This window comes from Periophthalmus magnuspinnatus, chromosome 23 (assembly GCF_009829125.3).
Source record: "Periophthalmus magnuspinnatus isolate fPerMag1 chromosome 23, fPerMag1.2.pri, whole genome shotgun sequence".
NCBI classification, from domain to species: Eukaryota; Metazoa; Chordata; class Actinopteri; order Gobiiformes; family Gobiidae; genus Periophthalmus; species Periophthalmus magnuspinnatus.
In genome coordinates this window covers 4566042-4589830 of record NC_047148.1, presented here as the reverse complement: position 1 = coordinate 4589830, position 23789 = coordinate 4566042, and the positions used below count along the sequence as shown (strand labels likewise).

Here is a 23789-nt window from a genome sequence, read left to right as displayed (position 1 = left end):
AAAGAGAAGATGGCACAGTTTCAAATACCACAGAACCTGAGTCCTAAACAATACCGTAGTGTTTTTATAGTATTAAAGGTACATACGATGCTCGATAGTGTGATTTTATATCGTCTGCACAAATTTGACCTTTCTGATTCTCGTATTTCCCACAGCTCTTGAAAGCAGCCCGTATCAGTTTCACTCTCCGCTCCTCCACTCCGCGCTCCTCCAGCCGCAGCAGCAGCAGCAGTGGCAGCAGTAGCAGCGCTGCTTTCTCCCTGTCTAACCTAAACAATGACGGCTACACACCGGAGAGGAGCTCACCAATAGAATGATTTACCGGACACCTAACCCTTGCTTTTCACTGCTTTTCCGCCCGATCACTTAAATGTGCTCCGCGTAAACATGTGGATACCTACGGAACACGAAAAATACGGCGTCGGTAAGTTTATTGCCCTTTTTTCTGACGGCTGTCCTGTCTCGCTTTGCACCGTAGGACGTTGAGGTAAAGAGGTTGTGGATGATCACGCCGTATGGTGCTTTGAAATTGTCTAAAACGTGTTAAAGATTTGCTATTTTGTGGAGTAGCATCTTTTTCCATGCAGTCCGTGATGGGATCCTGGATGGGGAATTGAGTGCCACATTGCAAAGCAGAGGTTTATTCTCGCTATGACCCGCTATGGTGAAACGATCCTCTGCTTTCATACTATTTTATTTTTCAGATCATGCTTTAACAATTGATTTGCGTTTGTGAATGCATGGCTTTGTTTTGTTGTGTTTTTTCACGTCTCCTTTAATGGGGAAAACGCATTACCCTGCAAGATGATTAAGCCTTCAGACCATAGACCATTTATTCATAAGACACTTCTGTACTTAATATTGAGGGGGGAAATCTTGACAACGACAACCCCAGTCTCGCCGTCTACCTGAGAGGGAGAGAGAGGAGGGGGGGGTCCTGTAAATATGTGTAATACAGTGCATTGTTCCAGACTGGCGGGACTAGGCTTCATAGTAGTAAGACAACAACAAGCCATAATGTAGACCTATTCAAAACCACACAGACCTACTCCTGTTTATTAATAGAGATTGCTTCTTCTTGTGGGGTTGTCTTAAGCAATGAAAAGAGCTCATTGAGATGCTGAGGCTGAGAAGAGGCGTTTAAATGCCTCATAATAATATTCCCCAGAGATGTTGGGTCTACTCTGCTGCACTGTGTATCATGCTGTGTCTAGTGGTCCCTACATGCACACACATACAAGTAATATTTGCTGGATTTGTAAATGTTTTTGTTTTTGTTTTTATCGAGATATCAAGGTTGTAAAATGCCTTTAAAAAGTAGGCTATGTATTCAAGGTGTATAGAGGTGGGAATTTGTTCTGGAGATATGCAAAGTTAGATTATAGAGTAGACTATATTATCTATAATTAAAACTAAATGGCAGTAAAAGAGCTGATTCAAAATAAAATAATCATTTAGTGTAATCCTCCAAACAAAGGACATTTACATGCACATTTTGGATCATTCCTGATGTATTGTTAAAATCTGAATGTTGCTATCAAGATAATGCAAAAAAAAAAAAAAAATACCATCCTCTCCCGAGTGTAGCCTGCTATTTCATAACTGATGTGATCTGCCTTAGCTGTAATAACAAACCATGCATGCTTCTGTTGGGTAATTGTTGCTTCCAGTGTCCAAAAATGCCACTTTGACTGCGTTCAACCACAATGAACTTAAAACCCTCCTTGGCTTCTGTCACACTACCCAGCTTAGTCACTACTTCTTGTTCACAGAACTTGGCGTCTAATAGACTTGTTCTTCTGCTCTTTTTGTGGTTTTTGAGTCACGACCCTGATCTCTAAGCACTTATGTTATAATATCCTTAATCCATGCTCTGGACATTTCCCCCAAGAGCCCCTCAGCTTTACCAATTTTGATAAGCTGTCTCACATTTATAGAATTTTCTCCTTAATCCTATTTCTGGACTGTCAGTATTCACTCAGCTGGATAAAAAAAAGGCATTTATTTCAAAAACCTAAAACCAGCCAATGTCCCAGAACTGCTAAAAAGGGCCCTCTATGCCTATCACAGTAATTACTATATCAATTTATCATTCAATATATGAAAGCTTGAACCAGATCTTTTTATGTCAGTATTTATTGTGTGAACATTTTTGCACTATTGGGAAATTTTTGGTTATTTTTTCACTATGCGATAAGATTTAAGCCTTAAAAGGTTGAATTAATAGCTTCTATGACTCATTACGGATGCAAACTAATTACTAAAGTGTTTCATTCTGCTGTTTATTTAGTGTAGTTCATGATTTTTTATCTATATTGTACATTTAGTATAGTTTTTGTGTTTTAAACCTGCTCTTGGGTTATTATGTCAGTGCCATAAATTTCGATATTATCAATATTATCATTTATCGTCTATATTTATTTCAGCAATATATTGCACTTCAAAAATTGTTATTGTGACATGCCTTCTGCCCTCTTAGTTGGATAAAGGAAATATATTCACAATGCAATTCATTTTAATTGGTTGTGATTTTTCCACTTAACACGGTCTAGCAGAAGCCGTCCACTCGTGCCCTGATTTTGTGAGGAAGGAACTGAGCTGTTTTCCTGTTGTGAAATTTAGGTTACATTATGACACATGTGTGCACACAGACGCTGCTCAAGCATAACTAAATGACATTTTCCCAACAACAAGCACTTAGCGTAATATAGCGTAACATTATGTCGGTTGGCCTGTCTTAGTTTTTTCAGTTCTATCTTCTTTTAATCATTTATCTCCTCTTAGCTAGGATGTAACACCATTTGAAACACATTATATTGCTACACAGAAATATGATAAATGATAGATAATAATGACTACTACTTTGACACAATAACATTAAAGCCAGATAATCCCAGTAAACCATTTTTAAATAGAGTATAATTTAAAGGCATGAGTTGCCACGAATAAATAGCAGAATGAACAATGAGCTATAAAAGTTATTTGTTCTACTCTCTATAGCTCAAATCTTAAGATATTACAACTAAAATAACAAAATTCTACCCATCATTGCAAAGAAAATGAACACACGATAAATATTGAGCCCCAAAATATATTGTTCCAGCTTTCATATATTGAACAATAAGTCGTTATAGTAATTATCACGACAGGCCCAGTCCTAGCATCCTGGACCAGCCCGTAGGCCTGTCACAATAGCAATTAAAACTGCAAGCAGTGATAAAGGCCCTCGCCACCCCTTGTGACCACGGGGTACATGCCACAGCGAAGATCCTGCCTTTCGTTCCCGCTTACATTGCTCCTCCCCCCAAAATCAGCGACTGAGTAATACTACTCCATTCATTCCAATGAGAGAATTTATGACACTGTCACGCCTGCATGGTTGGAAATAGAGGTATGTCTTCATTGGCTTTTTTGTTCAGTATGATGAGAGGAATATGTGTACCAAATTTCAATGGTCTATGACACAGTAATTATTTTTCATCCTTGTTGACCAAAACCCATGTATTTCAATGAGAAATGTCAGACGTTGCCATGGCAACACCTTTCAAAATAGAGGTATGGTGTCATTGACTTTTTTGTTCAGTATCAGAATAGGGATGTCCATACCAAATTTCAAAAGTTTGTGACAAAGTAATTTTTTTTACGTACCATTTAAAAATTTCAAGGGGGCGCTGTGGAGCAATGTAATATTTAATATGTGTAAATTGCATATCTTTGCACTCAGATCAAGATTTTGAACAAAATGTATATTAATGCCGGAAAATAGGAAACTGCATGTTTGAGCTACGGGCCATTTAAAACTTAAAAAAACTTCTTTTTTCTTTGCAGGCTGACCACACCCACATTATATAGCTATAACTATATAGCTTATAACTTAGAAAATTCCAAAAGAGTTCCCTATAATCCCACATGGGTCTAGTAAATTGTGACCATTTTGCAAGTTTCTTGAATGAAAATCCACGGCATAAAAAATCCAAATGTTAGAGTTGAAATTTTGAAAAAATGGGGTTCCGCCCACAATGGTCAACTTCCTGTAGGGTTTAGGGTGGGGTCATAATATAATTTTTTACTTGTCTTGACATGTTCTATGTTTGTACCAAATTTCATTTGTCTACGATGAAAAAGGTCTCTTATTGATGTAATGCATTTTGATTTTTGAGGTGGCGCTATTGAGTCATTTTGAAAGAATAATTTTTTTGAACATCAAAATAATACATTTTTCGCCAAACTTGAATTTTGGGTCCAGTAAAATTTAGTTTTCGTTAACGTTCAGGGGGTCAAAAATGACTTCAAAGCGGTAAGTATAATAATAATAATAATGGAAATTTTTTTTCCGCCCATTATTTTTCTCCTAAACCATAACAGCTACAGTCATGTGACTTTCTCACATTGTGCCCCATCACAAATAAGGCCCCTGTGAATTTTTTCACAAGTCCACGACAAATTGATTGTCTTCTACGAATTTTTGAAAATGAAATTTGAAGAGGGCGCTAGAGAGCCATTTTGTGAGAGAGTGCCTTGATTTGCATATCATTGCGTTCAGCTCACAAATGTGCATAAACGCTGTATTAGCGTTTTTCCAACAAAAAATGTGTGAAAGAGAATTTTTTTTTTTGAAATATTCCAAAATTTGTGATTTTGTTGAAAATTCACCCTGACCACACCCAAAGTCATAATCAAAATGTAATTGATAATCTTTAATCACACATGGGTTTAGTGGGATTTGGCCAAATTTGAAGTGTTTGTGATGAAAACTGTGCGAGAAAATGTCCTGAATGCGAGGGTGTGCACTTTTGTCATTCCTGTGTTTGATCCAATATGGCTGACTTCCTGTACATTTTAGGGCGGGGCCATAATATAATTTTTGTCATGTCCCGACATGTTCTATTTTTTTATGTGAGTTTCAGATTTTTACGTTGACTTTTTTCCGAGTCGGGCTCCCATTGGCCCCATGAAAATCAAAGTTTGAGGTGGCGCTACCGAGTCATCTTTCGTTATTTTTTCTCGGGGTCTTTTGTGACAATTAGAGCTCGTCGAGTTCTAATTTTTGACACCACTCACTGCCATGTCGGGGCGTGTTTACTACTTGATTTTTGCCATTTTCCATGCTCCGGACGCGGTTTTAATGAGTCCCCCGCCGGGACGGAGTCCCAGGCTCGGGCCTAATTATCGAAATAAGAAACTGTCAACAGAATGATAAAAAAAAGTCAGTTGCCATAGCGGTAAACAATTTAAACGAAATAATTATGTCTTTTAAATGGTAAAAAGCCCTAAAGCCCTTACAATTCCAGCTAAAAAGGAAGCTGAAACCAATGATCAACTTCCTCCTATTGAAGATCATTTTATAACACTATGATGTTTTAAGGAAAGCTCTATTTTTATGTAAGTGTAGTAGGAAAAATAAAATAAAATACAAATTCTCAAGAAACAATAAGTCATGTGACAAGTTGTCTACCACGTAGTTCTGTAACACATTGATTTCCTATATTTTTTCCTTTCAAATCCTCCACATTTGTCCATACTTGGGGCTGGCTTATAATTTTTTGCCGATGCACTGTATGCTTTATTGGGTGATCATTTAAAGAGCCCATATTACACTAACTGGTCTATGTTTTATTTTTATTCTCCACCTTGTGATGTCATGCAGTAATACAGGAAGTGCTCCACTATGTTTTTAAACTTAATACACCTTCACTAAAATCATTTGGATGATTTCAACCCTGCCATTGGCAAATGCCGCGAAACAAACGGTAAAAGGTAGCCTTTAACTTGAAAACTACCACTACATGACATCACAAGGTGGAACAGAGCATTTTTGAGCAGTTTTGGCAATTTAGACCAATAATGTAGGGTTAGTAAAACATGTATGAATGAAACAAAACACAACTGTGTATGTTTTTGATGAGGTAACAGCATTATAACATGGTTTAAAGCTCATAAGAGTCTAATATAGGACCTTTAAGGTTTATTGAAAAATCATCTATCAATGTCTGATGAAGTTGTCAGTGATCCTGTTGAATATGATAAATTCTTTTGAATTATAGACATAGGGAGTATAGAGAGTATTGACAGAAGGTGTATGATCAAATCAAACCCATTTGTATCTGCTATGATTATCAATATCAAGTGTCTGCTTTGTTTGTGTCTTGGTTATGGCATTGTAATTACACAGGCTGAGTAGAATATTCAGCAGTTTTTGTTGTGAGCCTAATGTTTACCCCAATGGCAAAATAACCTCTAGCAGGTAATGATCTTTAAATGACCATTGATCCCTTGAAAGCCGCTGAAAATACCCTCTTCTTTTCTTATTATGTGAGCCCAGAGAAGCAATTTTGCCTTTCCAAAGTATCTGAGCTGTTATACAGGGATCACACAATCTATTTGAACTTGTCTCTTTGGCACAATTGAGTATTTTATGAAGACTCACGTTTTGTGTAACAACTGTAGTATCTACTTTCAGAGATTAGCTTATCAAGTCTTATGTCTTGTCTAAATACAGTATAAGTGGGACTAGCTTCATTTGAATGTTCAAATGCTGTTCTGGAGAAAATTTGTAGGTGAAACTGTAGTTAGGCCTGTCACGATAATTATTATATGGACTTATCGTTCTATGTTAGCTAGATGAACAGCATTTTTTCAAGCTCAATATATATTGCGTGCCCCTTTTATCACAGTGCTGGAAAAAAAAGATAAGAAATTTAAGTAGTATTAGGCCTACATGACGACATTTGAGGATCTATAATGTGTTGTGTGTATATTATACATAACTAAGTACTTCAGTGTTTCACTCTGTTTATAATTGGTGCTCATATTTTGTTTCATATGATTCACGTAGCAAAGGTTTTACTGTGATTCTCCTGCTTTAATGCTACTGGTAAAGTGGTATGAAATAATTTCAATATTATTGTTTACCGTGATATTTCCGAAACAATATATCGTACTTCAAAATGTTTTATTGTGATAGGCCTGTACAGTGTCACTTTTTCTGCTAGGAGGTCAATCACCTGCTTGACTCCATGGAGATTTAATTGCTTTGTCTTTATTTATAACAGGTGTAATTGTTGGTCAAAACAAGCAGTTTTACGGTGAGCTGGGTTGCCTCTCCACAGATCTGACCTATAACTTGCACCCCCTACATGTCTCCTTGAGTCTGATTTTCACAATTTTGTTGTACAGCTTGTATAGTTTAATGGCAAGTAAACCACTTGGAATTGATAAACAGTTTTAATCTAAGCACACACACCAGCTGTGATGCATTGTGAGATTATTGTGTCCAAAATATGTTAAAATATGTATCAAAGAAGCAGGTATTCTTGCTGTTGTGAACCTAGATGAGGAAAAACAAATATTGAAATTAGCGCTTTAGCAGTTAGCTCCTCTTGGTACTATTTCACATTTGAACATCTGACTCTCCTAATGCCACAGGGGCTGGGTTAACTAAAGCAGCTTCAAATTCTTCAGATCCTTTCGGGAACATTTTGATCTCTGCCCAAACGTGATCACTGTCTAATTGGAAGGTAGCTCGCGTTTGATGTTCGATTCGCCTTACTAGCAAAACAGGCCCAGGGAGAACAGGGGTGCCATTGCCATTGATGAAATATGAATGGACTCTTGGTGAGTTAATGTTAAGACGCCCACAGTGGAGTTATTACTAGATTTTAACCCCAAGCTAGAAGGCTGGAAGATTGATGAGATCATGCTAATATCTGATTTCTTAATGTACTTGGGGCTGGGGGTATTTTCTTTGACGAATGAACAAAATGATGACTATAATGCCAACCAAACCTTTCATAAGGAGGTGCAGGCTGCCAAGTTGCAATATCACAACCAAGATGACAAAGCTACTCTGAGATATTTCTGTGATGCCCGAATAGAATCTGTCACAAATGTCATTGAGTAAGCTTGGATTCTGCACTCGAGGCAGTGTTGTGTCATACTGGGACAGTTGAAACTAATGCTGCAGACAGAGGAGAGAGAGACAGAGGACTTTCCCCTCATTAAGGCCCTTTGATTTGACCAATCAAGCATGTCATTGCTCATCATAATTAAGTTCTTTTAATAAGCTGGTTTGCATGGTCTGGCCCAAATTGGCAACAACCCATCTATGCCTGTCACAATAAATACTATATCGCTTATTGTTCAATACATGACAGATAGAACAATAATTTTTGGGGACCAATATTTATCATGGGTACTTTTTCTTTATACTAGTGATAAATAGTTGGTTAATTTTCTATACCAAGATGATATTTGAGCTGTAGTAGATTCTATGAGTACTTAACTGTTGCATTATGTCATTTATTTATTGCCAGTCATATTTTTCTTGGCCCAAAATGCAGAGCCGATTTTGGAAATTTTTCTCAAATGTTCGAATTTGAATTTATTACAAGCTTGTCCATGTCCTTGTTTTACTTCATACTGGTTAAGAGACCCGTATAGTCACATTTTTGCAGTGGCCAGATAAAGTATTATGCTGCTGGAGATTGAAGGCTGTTAGTCAATATACAAAAAAGTGCAAATATATCTCTAATTTGGATACAGAGTTAGTATATTAAGTATTTTCTAACTTTGAATAATTCCTAATAAACGATTTGTTCACTATGAATTATGCCTTTCCTCATGCTAATTTTCGAGTTGTTTTATATAACCAAGACATTCATAAAAGAACCACATTTTATCATTGCAGTGAAGCGTCACAGATATGGTCAGACTAGATGGGAGCAGACTGCGTGTCCCCTTGGAGCAGTGCGCTGTGGAGGGCCATCGTCGGGCCTGGGGCTTTCCTGGTCTCAGGCGGCTGACTTGGCTGCGCTCCCTGGGGGGATGTCAGCGTGGTTGATGGGGGGTGCAGAAGGAAGGATGGGGTGGTTGAGGGTGCTGGCGCGTGTCAAGGTTGGACTCATTTTCAAGTGATCTTCTTGTCTTGTTACCCCCCAAAACACCAACTATGGCACCAGTCACACCCACTCCGCCCCCCGCTGGTCTATTGGGGATTAGCAGGTTGTTTTGGGGTCTGCTTGAGGCCCATTCCAGCATTATAGCCATCATTCACTAATGCAGCTAGCCTCTGGGCGATATATGGACGGGCTTAAGGGGGGATGGGCTTGGTTTTTAGCTTACCACCACCAGCTTGTAATTGCTTCGTCGCCCGCTGCTTCGTCTCCATCTGAGACCTCACCCCCTTCTCTTACCGTCCTATCACCCACACATACACACGTAGTGGGTTTACATGCTTCTTGGGGACATTACATCGACTTACATGCATTTCCTGAAGACTGATTCTAGCCTTAACCATAGTTACTACAGCCAAATCCTACCCATTATCTATTTTAACCCATATCTTAACTGTATTGATATTACTAATATTAATAAATAATACTTCATCTATTTGCACTGCTACTGCTAGGTTTGCACTGTTGTTGTTAGTCCTGTCAGGATAACACATTTTGAAGTGCAATATATTGCTGAAGTAAACGATACTATTGAAATCAAATCATAAAGCAAAACTATCCCCCAAAACACTGTTCTAAATGTACAAAAAAAACCCCCAAAAAACATGAGCTGAATTAACTAAATAGCAGAATGCAAAACCTAAATAATTAGTTTGTATCTATAATAATTATTTATTCAACCTTCCACAGTTAAAATCTTACTATATTGTAAAAAAAATTATCAAACCTCCCCCCCCCAAAAATATCCCACTACTGCGAAGAAAAAGTTCCATCTGTCAGAAACGATAAGTCGATATAGTAATTATCATGACACGCCTTAGCTATTGTGTCCTGTTGTGTTTCATGCCTTTATTTGATTTAATATTTCACGATTATAATCTTTGTTTTATTTTGCACCATATCACCAAAGTAAATGCCAAGCTTATCCATTTTGTTTTGTTTAAACAATAATAAAATATGTCTGATAATAGTAAAAAGTAATAAGTACCTGTTTTTTGTCCCCATAAGTGAGGCAGGTCCCCATATATAGGCCTGTCACGATAACAGATTTCAAAGCACGATAATATTGAAATTACTTCGAACTGACTCAGTAATAATAATGCAAGATAATCTTAGAAAACCATTTTTAAATAGACAGTATCATTAAAATACATGAGCTGCAACAAATGTATAACAGAATGAACTGACAATTAGCCATAAAAGTGACTTATTCAACCTTGTGCAGCTCAAATCTTATCATATTATAATTAAAATATTCCCAATCTCCCCATTTTCCAAACTGCACACACAATAAATATTGACCTCCAAAATATATTGTTCCAGCTTTCATGTATTGAACGATAAGTCCATATATTAATCATTGTGATAGGCCATATCCATGTATATCCATATACAGATGAGTCCCCACAATGTGATAAATACCCACGTACACACATCATCCACAACCATCATTCAACATGGACCAAGCCTGTAGGATGCTCCTCACTCAACTGAGCAGATGCGTAAAAGAATTTACAAAATAGAGGGCATTAACACACATGGCCAAGCTGTTGGGCGCGTGAGGGTTAAATAAATCTGCATGGACATGTGACATATGACAGAGGTAGTAGTGCGTGATTCAGCCATGATTCACCAACACAATAATAGACTTTGTAGAAATATAGATACTTAGATGCCACTTGGAAAAATGCCACCGTACCAGATCAGATTGTGTTATTCAATTAAACCATGCGCTATTTATTATCAAGCATGCAATTATAACGCACAAATTACACAAACATTGCTTTGCTTGTTTAGACAACCACATTTGCACGGAGCAAGGAGAGAGTTGTGTCATCTCACTCTGCCGCACTGTGCTGTGAGGTAATAACAAATATATTTGACTTTCTGAATATTCATGGTTGGTTCTTTTTATAGCTAGTGCTGTGCAAACATCACAGATAAAGACTGTGAACAAAGGGAGGTGTTGATGTACAAAATAATACTTGAAAGAGAATTCAGAAATGGTTAAGAAGTTAGACCATGGCATGAGATATTGCGAGGCCTGTCACAATAAATACTGAGCTGAAGTTGTCGTTCTTTGCATGTTAGATGGAACAGTACTTTTGGGTATCGTTGGGACTTTCTTTGTACATTTTGTCTTTAAAGGCAAGTTATGATAATAATAAAATAGAGAACAACAGGCTGAATTGCAGTGCAGCTCCCTAACGTAACACATTTATATTTATCCAGCTACATGAAGAATAGACAGCAAAGTGAATACGTGTCTGGTATGTTAATGTAAGATATTAACAGTTAAACAGATATACTATGCTAACGTAACATATGCCGGCTTGTCCACAAACACGAGAAACAGAAGAGTTCTTTTCATTGATGTTGACTGTGGTCTTACTTCTTCATCACAGTTCACACCGTAGAACTAGCAAACACATAAAATATAACATAAGCTCGGGCTCATATTACATATACACACCAAATTGCATATGAACGCATGGAAAATATACGTACCACTTTGGCCTGCTAGTAAACAAACCGGTGAACTAAAAACTTTATATTTTACTTTTCAGTTGTTTCAGTAGTTCTCTTTCTTCGCATTAGCGTAAAAAAAAAAAAAAAAGGCTGAACCAGAAAACAGGAAATAGTTTTCATGACCTTAAACTAGATATATGTATGATAAGCTAAATATTTACAATATTGTTCCAGATGAAAAATGATCACCTTTACGGTCTTATAAAGACCTCCTAGCAGAAAAAGTGACATTGTACAGGCCTATCACAATAAAACATGTTGAGGTATGATATATTTATTCAGAAATATCACAGTAAACAATAATATTGAAATTATTTTATACCACTTTACCAGTAGCATTAAAGCAGGAGAATCACAGTGAAACCTATGCTACATAGAATATGGGCAATAATTATAAATAGAATGGGAAATAAATAAGGTAAAATAAAATATGAAATGTATAAAAGAAAATGAGTCAAGTAAATTTTCTTACAGGTTTTACAAACCACCATCTAGTGTCTGGTATGTCAATGTAAGATATTAACAGTTAATCGGATAACTAAAGCATAAAAAACAAGCTAACAAGTTTACTCTCAATCTCACTCCAAGTCTCTAAATCCATTGAATTCTGCTTCTGAACAACTCCACCTGCTCCAGACGTAGATGGTGCCACCCAGGAAGTAGATGAAGCACTGATTGCGTGGCTGTCATACTGGTACACAAGCCTAGAGTGCCCTCGCGCAGTTGTCAGTGTGACAATAAGTAAGATGTGAAATTCTATACCTGAATAATTTCGTATATCACATCTAAGTTGCACCCCTGGCCATACTATGAAAAAAAGTGTGACTTTCAGTCCAGAAAATATGGTAACTACAAAAGTGTTTCATTCTCCTATTTATGTATTGCAGCCCCTGTTTCTTAACAATATTGTAGATTTAGAAAAAAAAATGTGGTTTAAATCTGCTCTTGGGTTATTGTGTCCATAGCATGAATTTGTTTCAATATTATTGTTTATCATCTGTATTTTCATCAGCAATAGATCATACTTAAAAATGTGTTATGATGACAGGTATAGATATTGCTATGGGAAGGATCTTTGGTAGTGCCTGAAGGAGCATTTAATTATAATACCTGTACTTTAAAGAATACACAAGTATTGTGTATCAGGAAATGGGATGGGATCCAGAAATATTTTGGTAGCAGACGGTTTGGGTCACAGGTTTAGTGTTAGGCCAAGCAGTGAAGTTGAGAAAATTTACTGGCCATTGTTGATACTGAATGTCTTATGTGGTTACATTTTTCTGTAGCACTTTTCCACCTTTAAGGCACTCAAAGCACTTTAGTCACACAACAACAGCATTCATCTCTGGGAGCTGGAATCGCACCGTCAACCTGTAGTTTGTTATGTTTATGATGTTATGATGTTTATGTCAAGAGCAGGATTTGAACCACCAACCATCAGATCAGTGGACAAATACTCTACCAAATGAGCTGCTGTTGCACTAATTGATTCAGTGTAAATTAGTGTTGTTGCAATACAGAGTTACCTAGGGCTGTGCATTGAATCAAATGTTAATGGAGAGATTCAGTCGTTTCTATAGTAATCGTCAATTATACGCTTTCTTTTATATATCGAGGGGTTCACGGTGAAAGGACGTGGTCTGGAGCAGAGTTCAGACTTTGGAGGAAGAAATTTGAATATATTTTTTATGTAATGAAAACCAAAAGTGTGTTGGAAATTCACACTGAAAGCCATTTTTATTTGCTTACAAGAGAAAAATCAGATTGAAGATTATGATCAATCAATATTTTTAGAGTTTTTAAAGAAAGTTCCAGCTCTGCTATTTTTTTTGGTAACTATGAATACCATCTATAGGACTGAAAGAACGGCATCTGTATCTCTCCATCTCTATATCATTACAACTGCATTGAAACCTCTTTGTGTAGCCAGTGCTCATCTGCTATGGTCTACTGCAGTAGTCTGAGTTATCCGTGTATAATATGTGGACAGGCAGCTGGGGGTCCTGTTTTTCCACTCCAGTGCCACCCCTACTCCTCTCACTGAAGGCACTGATGCTGTACCACTCTGAGACGCTTCAGTGAGTCTCAGTCCACACCACCAATATTATGCATATGGCTGTCTTAATGGTTCGGCCCTGTCTCTTTGACTTGATATGAGTAATTAGCCTCAGTGGCCTGTATGTCTGGTAGGCCTGTTTATGACTTTCAAATATACAGTTTCATTAATGATGGATGTGGTTTGTAAAGCATGAGTGGAATGTAATAGAAAATCAAAATCAAATGTGAGAATACAAAATATGTCCATTGCAGTTATGATTGGGTAGTATTTTAGGACACATAGAAACCTGTCTTGTGTATTGATCTGTTTACTTCACTTTTGGGTTGTTTTTGTTCACATACACCATGCACCATTCACTCCAAACACTACGCAATGAGTCGAGTGAGAGACCATCAGCTGATCAGCGAATGTATCTCCAGGACGACACGCTTCAATACATCGACCTCACTAGTGGCAGTGTGAAACCGACCAAAACTTAGTCAACCAAAACCTGCATTCATTGAATAATTATTTTATTTCGAATGCAAGGATTTATGAAGGACAACCACAGAAAGGAGAATGTATGGCGTACGTTAACTGAAGATTTGAGAGTTTAATCTGCCTTTTTACATACAAGTTTCTGTGTAAGTTTCCTTGTATACTCCTTTTCGGTTTTATTTGTTATTTTGCATGAACTCCAGCACAGAACCTATAGTTTAAAATTGACGTAGGAGGTAGTTGGGGACTCTTGGTGTAAATGCAGATAATTTGTTCTAGTTTGATGGTTAATACCTTGAAACTACTCGGCCTATTCGCATCAATCAAAAACTGACTGAAAGCTTATCTTCTCTGTCAGCACAAACTAACTTCAGAATGAACTGTATGTCATACCGTAGTATTATTCAGTTGTGCAGGAGTGGTGTCTCCATGGAGATGTTATTGCTATCTCTGTGAATACTAGCCAGTGATGCCCCCATACCAAATTGCAGGTCAGATCTCTGGAGAGGCCATTCAGCTCACAGAAAGAAACCATGTTTAGATGTTTGATAGGTAAGTTTAACTACCCCATACAGTAAAACATTCCATGCAAAGCAATGATCTCCATAGGGATAAGCAGGTGGTGAACCCTTAACTTGAAAAGTTACACAGTGCATTTTTATTAATTGATAAGTTAACTTACTAAGGGGTATTGCATGTTGTCATATCAGCAGATTGGACAAGCAGACCATGTTACATTTATTTAAATAATCATCCCAGTGAAAATAATGACACCATCTCATGTTTGTATCCTCGCTTGTGTGTTTGAATGTAGCTTTCTTGATACGATCCATGATCCCTGAGTGAGTGAGGTTAATATGATATGTCCGATTAATAATGTGCCGCTCTCTCCCTCCTGTACAGGGCTCCAGAGCAGTGCGTTGTTGTGTGTCCTTGTGTGTTTTTGTGTGTGTTTGTATATGTGCTGTGTGGGCTGGTGCAGAAATGACTGACACGCCATTTTCATAAACGAAGAGCGTCTGCTGGTGACAATCAGAGTGAGTGACAGCTGAGGAGAGCTGTTTATGCGTCAGGAGACTCGGGGTTTCAGCACAAAGAAAAGACAAGTGCACAGGAAGATATTGGTGACCACTTAGGTCTGCAGTTTACATATCCAACTGCAAATGTAGTGTATTATGATATTCTGTAGAAGAGTCTAGGGCTGGATCATATGGCAAAATCTGATTGTGTTGCATCCTCAGACAGTAGCCCAGTTGCTAGAGTGCTTCAGACCCATTGACACAGGTTGGGGGCATGACTCCAGCTCTCACAGATGAATGCTGTTGTTGTGTCTTCGGGCAAGACACTTAACCCACCCCCAGTCCCCATAGACCCAGCCCCCAGTGTCTGCGTAGCGTTATATAAAAATGCGACCATTTACCATCCTGAGAAGATATCTTAGTAATATATTATTGTCATATTGCGTTTTAGAGTTTTTCTGTTTAATACAGACCCTAACCTTATTGGTCATTCTCTGTCATCCAGCTTTCACTCCATAAATCATAGAACTGTCAGAAGAAGATGACTTCAGTTGCCTCTTAATTTAATACAAAAATATACTGCATACCTGCACGAATCCTAATTGTGGATTCAAGGTTTAACAAAATCCTGATATGTAAGTAAATTATATATTTTTTAATATGAAGATGTTTCTAATTGAACCCTAACTGATTTGTTTCTGGTTCTGTGTTGACAAATTTTTATTTTGTTCTAGAATGATAGTTACATCTCTCTATTTATAACTAATAATTTAATGTTGACAAGCAGTTGTAGACAAGTTTGATACTGGATGCATTTGCACATTTGAGTTGAGCTTAAAATGAGACCATAAACTTTAGTGTATATACTTTAATTACTCCTTGCCTTTACCCTTTTTTATTTATACAGGGGAACCCAATGAGAACACCCAGACTCTTTTTCATGGGTGTCCTGTTTAAAATGCAATACACAGAAAATCAAACAAAATAAATAAATATAAGCCCATATAAAACATTAAAAGGTGTTGTATAAAAGCTTGTTACCAGATATCATCACTACTACTCCTGCTACTACTACTACTACTACTACTACTACTACTACTGCAGGCTTGTGTTATTGGTGCCTAGTGTATCTAAACTGAGCATATATATTGACTGTAAGGAAGTGTGCATTGATCTGTGTGAGCGCTGCTGGTGTTTGACCTCCTGCTTCACCATGACCCTGAGGCTTCCATTTCTCTCTGCTGTAATAGCCGCCTTAGCTCCAACTTTATGTATTATTAATGTGCTATTAAAATCACATGCGTAACGATATGTTTAGGTTGAATCTCAGTAATAATTAGGGATGTAAGATTGCAATCAAAATGGTAATTTGAATGGACACAATTAACACATGGCAAAAGATGTTATCTCAGAAATACCATGATTTCTCCCACAATCATCAAAATATCCATATTCTGAATAAAAACTGCTAACGTTGTAGTTTAGATCTGTACAAACATGTTCTGATATGTCCCTGTGTGTCAGATGCCCTCTCTGTGTGTCAGATGCCTTCCCTGTATGTAAGATGCCCTCCATGTGTGTCTGTTGCCCTCCCTGTATGTAAGATGCCCTCCGTGTGTGTAAGATGCCCTCATTGTGTGTCAGATGTCCTCCCTGTGTGCCAGATACTCTCCCTGTGTGTCAGATGCCCTCCCTGTGTCTCCATGGGGTCTTACTCTGCATAAAAACTACTGCTAACCCTGTAGTTTCGATATGTACAGACATGTTCTGAAATATTGCTGTTTGTCTGAAGCTCTCCCTGTGAATCAAATGCCCTCCCTGTGTGTCAGATGCCCTCCCTGTGTCTCCATGGGGTCTTCATCTGCATAAAAACTGCTAGCTTGTCCGTTCAGTTTTTTGTCAGCTCTTCTGGACATGTTTAAAACGTGTCCTTTGAGCAGAATTCTATTATTAAAATGAATCACAATCGTAATGTTCGTCAGAAAAATGACAATTGGATATGAAATTGTTCAGCCCGATTGTAAAGTTTTATTAATGGCTAATAAAGAGCTTAGCAGTTAGCACTTAGCACATGCATTATTTAAGAATGAGGTGGCCTGGTGTTAATCGTGTGGTACAGTGTTGCTCTTTCACAGGCGCCACGGGGGAGGTGTGACAGAGGAGCTTATTTTGGTACCATTCTTTTGTTGTGCTCCACAGCTCAGTTGGTTTCTCTGTGGGAGAATTGACCCTTATTGGTTCAAATCAAGCCCTGGCTGTCACAAACTCAAAACTAGACAAATCTGGTCTTATTTTGCCTGGAAATGTGGCATAAACCTTCATGAGAGACACTTTTTCACTCAGCCCTTCGTTTCATAACAGGTGATGAATTTCAAACCCATCAAAAAGTAGGCTGACCATCACTATCTGTCAGAAGAGAACAATACTGTATAACATGTATTTATAAGTGATTACTTGATAGACTGCCCGAATATCTCACTTACTTGTTCAACATTGATATGAGAACTTTTAATACAAGATCTCATGATTGTATAAGTCTAAGGGCTAACTGCACTAGAAATGAGATGGGGGAAAAAGAGCTTCCCAAAAATGCAATATATTTCAAGGACAAGCAAAATTGGATACTTTGGTGCCACTCACGCTCTTTAATAGTTGGGTGATAACGTTTATACTCACATCTGTATTTATGTGTTTGAACAGGGCGCCTGAGGAGTCTGAGTGCTCTTATTGGGCTCTCCCTGTATAAATAAACATAATTAAAATAAAAGAAATAAATGAATACAAGCAAGTGACAGTACCAAACCAAGATTTTTTTGGTAATGAAAACATCTGTTTTGAAATAATGAACGATAGGTAAGTTTAAACCATACTGTGGAACATTCAAGGCAAAGAAATAACATTTTCATGAGACCAGGTCACACACCTTCCACAGAAAACTTGAAATGGATCTATTGAGGTGTGGATATGGGTTTCCGCAGAAAAAAAGGACTGATGAACACAAATGAGCTGATAGAATACAGACCAGATCAAATGTGATATTTTGTTGAAAAGAAAACCAAGGGTAGGCCTGTCAAGATAATGATTATATTGACTTATTGTTCAATACATACAAGTTGGAACAATATTTATTCTGTGTGCATTTTACTTTGCAATTTACTTTGTTCTTTTAGTTGTAATAGGATAAGGTTTGAGCTGTAGAGAGAGAACAAGTGACTTTCATGGCGAATTATTAGTTAATTTATTTTTTTGCAGCTCAGGCCTTTTAATGTTACTATTTTAAAATTGGTTTACTAAGATTATCCTGCTTCCTGTCAGTGGCATAAAATAGTTTGAATATTATTGTTTATCGTGATATTTTTTCTGTAGCATTATATCGGCTTCAGAATTTGTTATCGTGACAGGCCTAACCAAGGGTGCAGATGACTTGGGATGGACAGAGTGCAGTCAAAGTTTATCTCACAGTTTTAGATAGATTTAGAAATGTTTTTGAGCCCACTTACAGTTTTGTCATTGCATGATGCAGCTTGATAGCAGTTGTCATGGCTGCAGTCTACATGGCCACTTCTTCCAGACACACTGCAGCCATAATAAGAGTTATTTCAGTTCAGTAGCAAAAATGACCTGCTGAATTACAGCAGTACAGCACAACCCCAGACGACTTGTCTGTGATTTCAATAGAAAGTCTGTTTAGATCCACTGAGCCTGAGTCTGTCCAGTGCAGGTCAGTGAGGACAGCACTTTATCACTGACACTCAGGATTAATGTCAGCAGCTCAGACAGAGCAACAAAAAGAGTGGTTGGAAATGTATGATTTTATTTTGTCTTAAAAATGTGAAAAAGGTTCATTTTAAATGGTTTCCAGTGGTTCCTTTATGCAGTTTCTAAGTGCTTTTCACAACTGTCATAACCGGTGCAGAGTTTTGCCATTATGACTACCATGCTAATGCGCACTTCCTGATTATATGACAATAAAAAGCTTTATAATTAGATGGAGTGGACATATTTTGACCTCAGCAGCTGCTTATTTAGTATATCTGTACTCTTGTTATTGTGTCACAATATTAGATTTTCAATCATTGTCATTAGACAAAAATCTAATCAAATTAATTCCTCCAAAATCTGAACTCTGCTCCAAATCACATGCTTTTAGTGACAATGGATTTGCTGTAGACTTTTTGATTAAAAAGCACCAAGTTCATTATTGATAATTAGAAATGACTTTATCTTGATTAAAATCTGATTAATTGCACAGGCCTACCACCTTTTTGCTGGATAATTTGTATTTGAGAGGACACTGAAATGCACAAAAAATGCAATAGAACTGCAGGGTTAGCAGAACAATGGCAGCCTTGCAATTTGATAATAGATATTTTAAATTGCCATTAATTGTGCAGCCCTCCTCTCTCCTCAAAACCATTCCCCAAACCATAGGGTGCACTTTTGTATTTATGACAAGAGCAGTATTTAAGGACACTCTTGCGTTTCTCTTCTAATGCTTTCATTGTTCCTCTCCTGTACCACCAAAGTGCTCTCTTGCATGCGAGTGTTTGTGATCTGCTTGCATCAGCCCCAGCAGACCTAAAATGTACAGATGATAAAATGTTCAGATGCCCCGCAGGCTCCGAAGCTGTGGGCACCGAGGAGACTGTCATTGTATCATCTTGGTGTGCCTTTTCTCTTCCTTTTGTCGAAACACGCAGTTTTCTTGTTTTCTTTTACAGGCAAAGCATCAATTCTCAGAGGCTGGTGTTGATGGAAGAACAAAATGTTTGTTGCATAGGTGAAGACAGCTGCTTTGATCATATAAAACATTAGGAGACCAGTGAGGCACCCATCATGTGGTCGAGACATGGCAGCAGGAAGTAGCTGAAATGTGTAAAACAGGTAGATAACAAACACTGGTCTGACTTAAGGTAACAGCACTGAAAAAGATTGAACCTGAATGAACTGTATCAAATACATTATTTGGAGTTTTATACCAGATTATTTATTCCATATAAGCAGTCTGTTGTCAGGTGAATGCAATAAAAATACACATTTCGTTACAGTTGCATCACAAGACTAATTTAGCTAGTCATTAACATTAGTAAATTACAATAAAATGTCACAACGTCTAATACATTATGTTTCCTACAAATAACTACATGTCCATACAAATATTCAAAATTATTATGTGCACGTTTTTACAGTGAATATTTAAAGTACAAATTGTTGTTGACATGCTTGATTATCTAAAATGTGCTTTTTCTCAATTATAACATAATTTAATCAATTATCATTTTTAAAAAATAATGATGTATGATATACTACTAATGCTTTGAACTACCTTTGATGACTGGCCTGCAGAGACTTGTCAATTCTCTATTTGCAGTGTCTCAATGTCTCTCTACAGATTGAAATCGGCTTATAGTTACGATGACAGGATAACCCATGACAAGCTCTATGGCAAACGCAGCGCACTTTCTCCCTTCATCTTTACTCTTTCCCTTCCCCTCTCGCTCTCTCTTGCTCACTCTCTCCTTCTTCTTTGCTGTCTTCATATCTCTCTCTCACTCTTCTCCTTATTCTCTCCCCCCTCCCTCTATCTCTTTCCCTCTTCTTCTTATTCTCTCTGATGACAGGATAACCCATGACAGTCTCTACGGCAAGCACAGCTCATTTTTTCTCTTCATCTTTCGTCTTTCCCTCCCTCTTTAAATCTTTTTCCCTCTCTCTCTCCTCTTTACTCTCTACCTCTCCCCATCCCTTTTCTCATCCGCTCACTCTTCCCCTCTCTTTTTTCCCTCTCTCACCTGTCACTCCTCTCTTCCCCTCTATCTCACACTCTCTATCCCCCTCTCCTCTCTTTCACACACGTGTACCGGTCAGACCCAGGTATCCCACATAAGCAGCAGTATTGACTCTGGGCTCAACGGCTGTGTCGGTGACATTGATTGGTGTGGATGTGTCTTCTCTCGCTCCCTCTTTCTCTCTTTCTTTCTCTTGTGGTCATCACTCTCTCTGTCCGTTCAAATCACAGCATGGCAGTGGACATTCAACGCTGGTACACGTGGGTACGAGTGACTGAATATGGTGTTAAAAAGGCAAGAGACAGTGACTCCGAATGTGCGATGACTACACTTGACAGTAATATTAGCTTATTTGAGAAGCACAAGGTCAACCAGTGCGTAAACTTCTTTCTATTTGGCCTTCGTGTTGTACTCCAAATCATCAAGTGGACTTTTGACTCAATCCATGATGAACTAAAGTTGTTAGGAAAATGAGTTTATGGAGAGTCTGCAGAAAAAACAAACAAACAAAAAACAAAAAAAACAACAGAGGAAAGATGTGAGATGTGGAAGCCAAACTTAAAACTAACTTTGATAACCTGAAAAAAGTTAGTGTTATTCATATTATTAAATTTTCTTTAAATGCCTTACATAGTATTTTCTCTGGCATCGGGTATATTGTCTATTTTATTGTTAGACTTTCAGATATTTTTGGTCTATATTTGCCTATATTTGTTTTGCTACTTACATACATACTGCACACACTATTCAGGATTTTCAGATTCCTCTATAAACACCATTTTGAAGATTTTTCACCATCAAGTAATATTATCATTTGAATTGTTATTTGCCATGGCTACAGTGCAACATTATTCCTATTATCTTGGGTCAAATGCAAAAAAGCTTTTCCAACATGAGCTATAAAAACACCTTTAATTGAATAGATTGAATATAGACAAGTTACACCATACTGTGGGCCATTTCACATCTCAATCTCCATGGTAACAAGCAGGTGCCAGAACCTCAATGTCCACCAGAAAAGTCACATAGTGCAACTTTAAACCTGAAGTGAATTTAAAGTGTGTTTACTCTCCTCCCTGTATAGATTTGTGCTCTGTCCTCCAGCTCCTGTGTGTGATCGGTTTTCCTGCCCTGGCCGCTCTACCCCCTCTGTGGATGTGCTGATGGCTAGGCTCTCGGCTCCTGGCTCTCCTGTCTCTCAACCTGCTGCATGTGAATCTCTGTTTTTTGGCCTGGTCTCCTCACCTCTCCCCCCGTCAGCTCCCTGCACTTCCTCTGCGCTCCAAAAATCCCACTTTAATGTCACGTCCACTTTCAAAAGGCCTTTTCATTGCAGACCACCGCCGCTTGCATGCTAGTTTTCGTCACGCCCCCCTCCTCCTTTTTTCCCCTTTTCCTGCCAATTTGGAGAGACTGGAGTGTTCATGTCGATTGCAATAGATTTTTTGCACGCACGAGTGCTTGGCTGATTGAAATGGCTTTATTTCATAGAAGGGATTGTCGATTTGGTGTACGCCAGAGATGGGCTTCAAATGAGCAACTTGGAAATGAGATTATGGCAATCTTCAGATCCAAATTGTGATTATTGAGATAGAGGGTGCATGTCCTGCTTTGGTGTGAATGAGAGGAGCAGTGTGTAGTGTTGGCAGAAGGGTGGTGTGTAGTGTTGGCAGAAAAGTCAACTAGACTGTTTTTGAATTATATTGCAATAATTTTTAAAATTTTTATTTTATTGCATTACAGTTGTCCCTCACTATAATGTGGTTCACCTTTCACCGCCTCACTGTTTTGCAGATTTTTTTGTGCAATTTTGGATGTTTTTTTTTACAGCATATGAACCTGCATTGTGTTCTGCGTCCTGATTGGCAAAGGGACTTTGGACCATTGTCAATCAATCTCCTCCATGCTGTGTCTCCTGTATAGTACAGAATGCGTTCAGCCAAATTTACATAAATGTTTGACCACTAGCAGTGTGACTCTGAAGTGCTGTATGTTTGCAAGTTTTCTCCCTGACAAAACCCACAATGTCGATGAAACATTCTGCATCGACAAAGGCACCTGTAGTTGCATGAGTCACTGTTAATCATTTCTTGTGTCCAAACTCGTAGGTTGATCATTACAATTAAATTTGTTACAGTATTTCTAAAAGCTATCATTTTTATTTACAGTATAGGAAAACGTTTATATTTTTATTTCTAAAACAAATATTTGGGCCTGGAAACATGTCTTGATCTTTGGTTTCATTGTATAATACTGTACTTATTTTTTTTTAATCTATGAAGGTTTGAACTTTGAGAGTGTTTAAACAAGAAAGAAATGTAAGAAAATGTTAATGCCTGTCTGAGAAAAGTGTATAAAGTGTGTGGTGAGGGGTTTAGTACTATGATACCAATAGCTTCATTCATCAACTCAATAAAATCTATAGTACGTGACCAATGTACTTGTTTTTAACTCTGTTTTTAAACTCTGCTCACCTATGTGTATATATGTAAATAGTGGAAAATAGTAACTGTCTTAGTGTTGTTTTGTCTTGTCTTTGCCTGTATGGATGTTATTCTGTTATTCTCCTTCTTGGCCAGGTCGTCGTTGAGAATTGGTTCTCAACCGACCTACCTGGTAAAATAAAGGTTAAATAAAATAAATAATACAATTTTACAGCCTTAAAACATATATAATAATTGTAAAAAAAAATAAAGCTGACTCCTCCTATTGCGGGTTATTTTTAGAACATAACCCCTGCGATAAACGAGGGTCCATTGTCTAATTGAAAAACAGTCCAGTTACAGTTTGAGTTGTCTCTAGACCTTTCACAATAATTACTATATTGCAATTATTTTTTTCAAAAATTGGGAGATTTTTGTTATTTTATTTGTAGTGCGATGAGATTTCAGCTGTGGAGGTTTGAATAAGTGGCTAATTGTTGGTTCATTCTGCTATTTATTTGCTATTTATTTGTTGCAGCTCA

The 23789-nt window shown here is 37.6% G+C and overlaps 1 protein-coding gene across 4 annotated transcripts in view; it reads left to right on the top strand.

Annotated features, from left to right (window-relative positions):
• Positions 1–213: 213 nt before the first annotated feature.
• Positions 214–23789, top strand: part of dock4b (dedicator of cytokinesis 4b) — a 207949-nt gene continuing 184373 nt past the window's right edge. For all 4 annotated transcript variants that reach the window (XM_055231425.1, XM_055231424.1, XM_055231423.1 and 1 more), the window contains exon 1: positions 214–424. In XM_055231425.1, coding sequence (XP_055087400.1) covers positions 388–424 — 37 coding nt within the window. In that variant the 5' untranslated portion in view covers positions 214–387. The remainder of the gene's footprint in view (positions 425–23789) is intronic.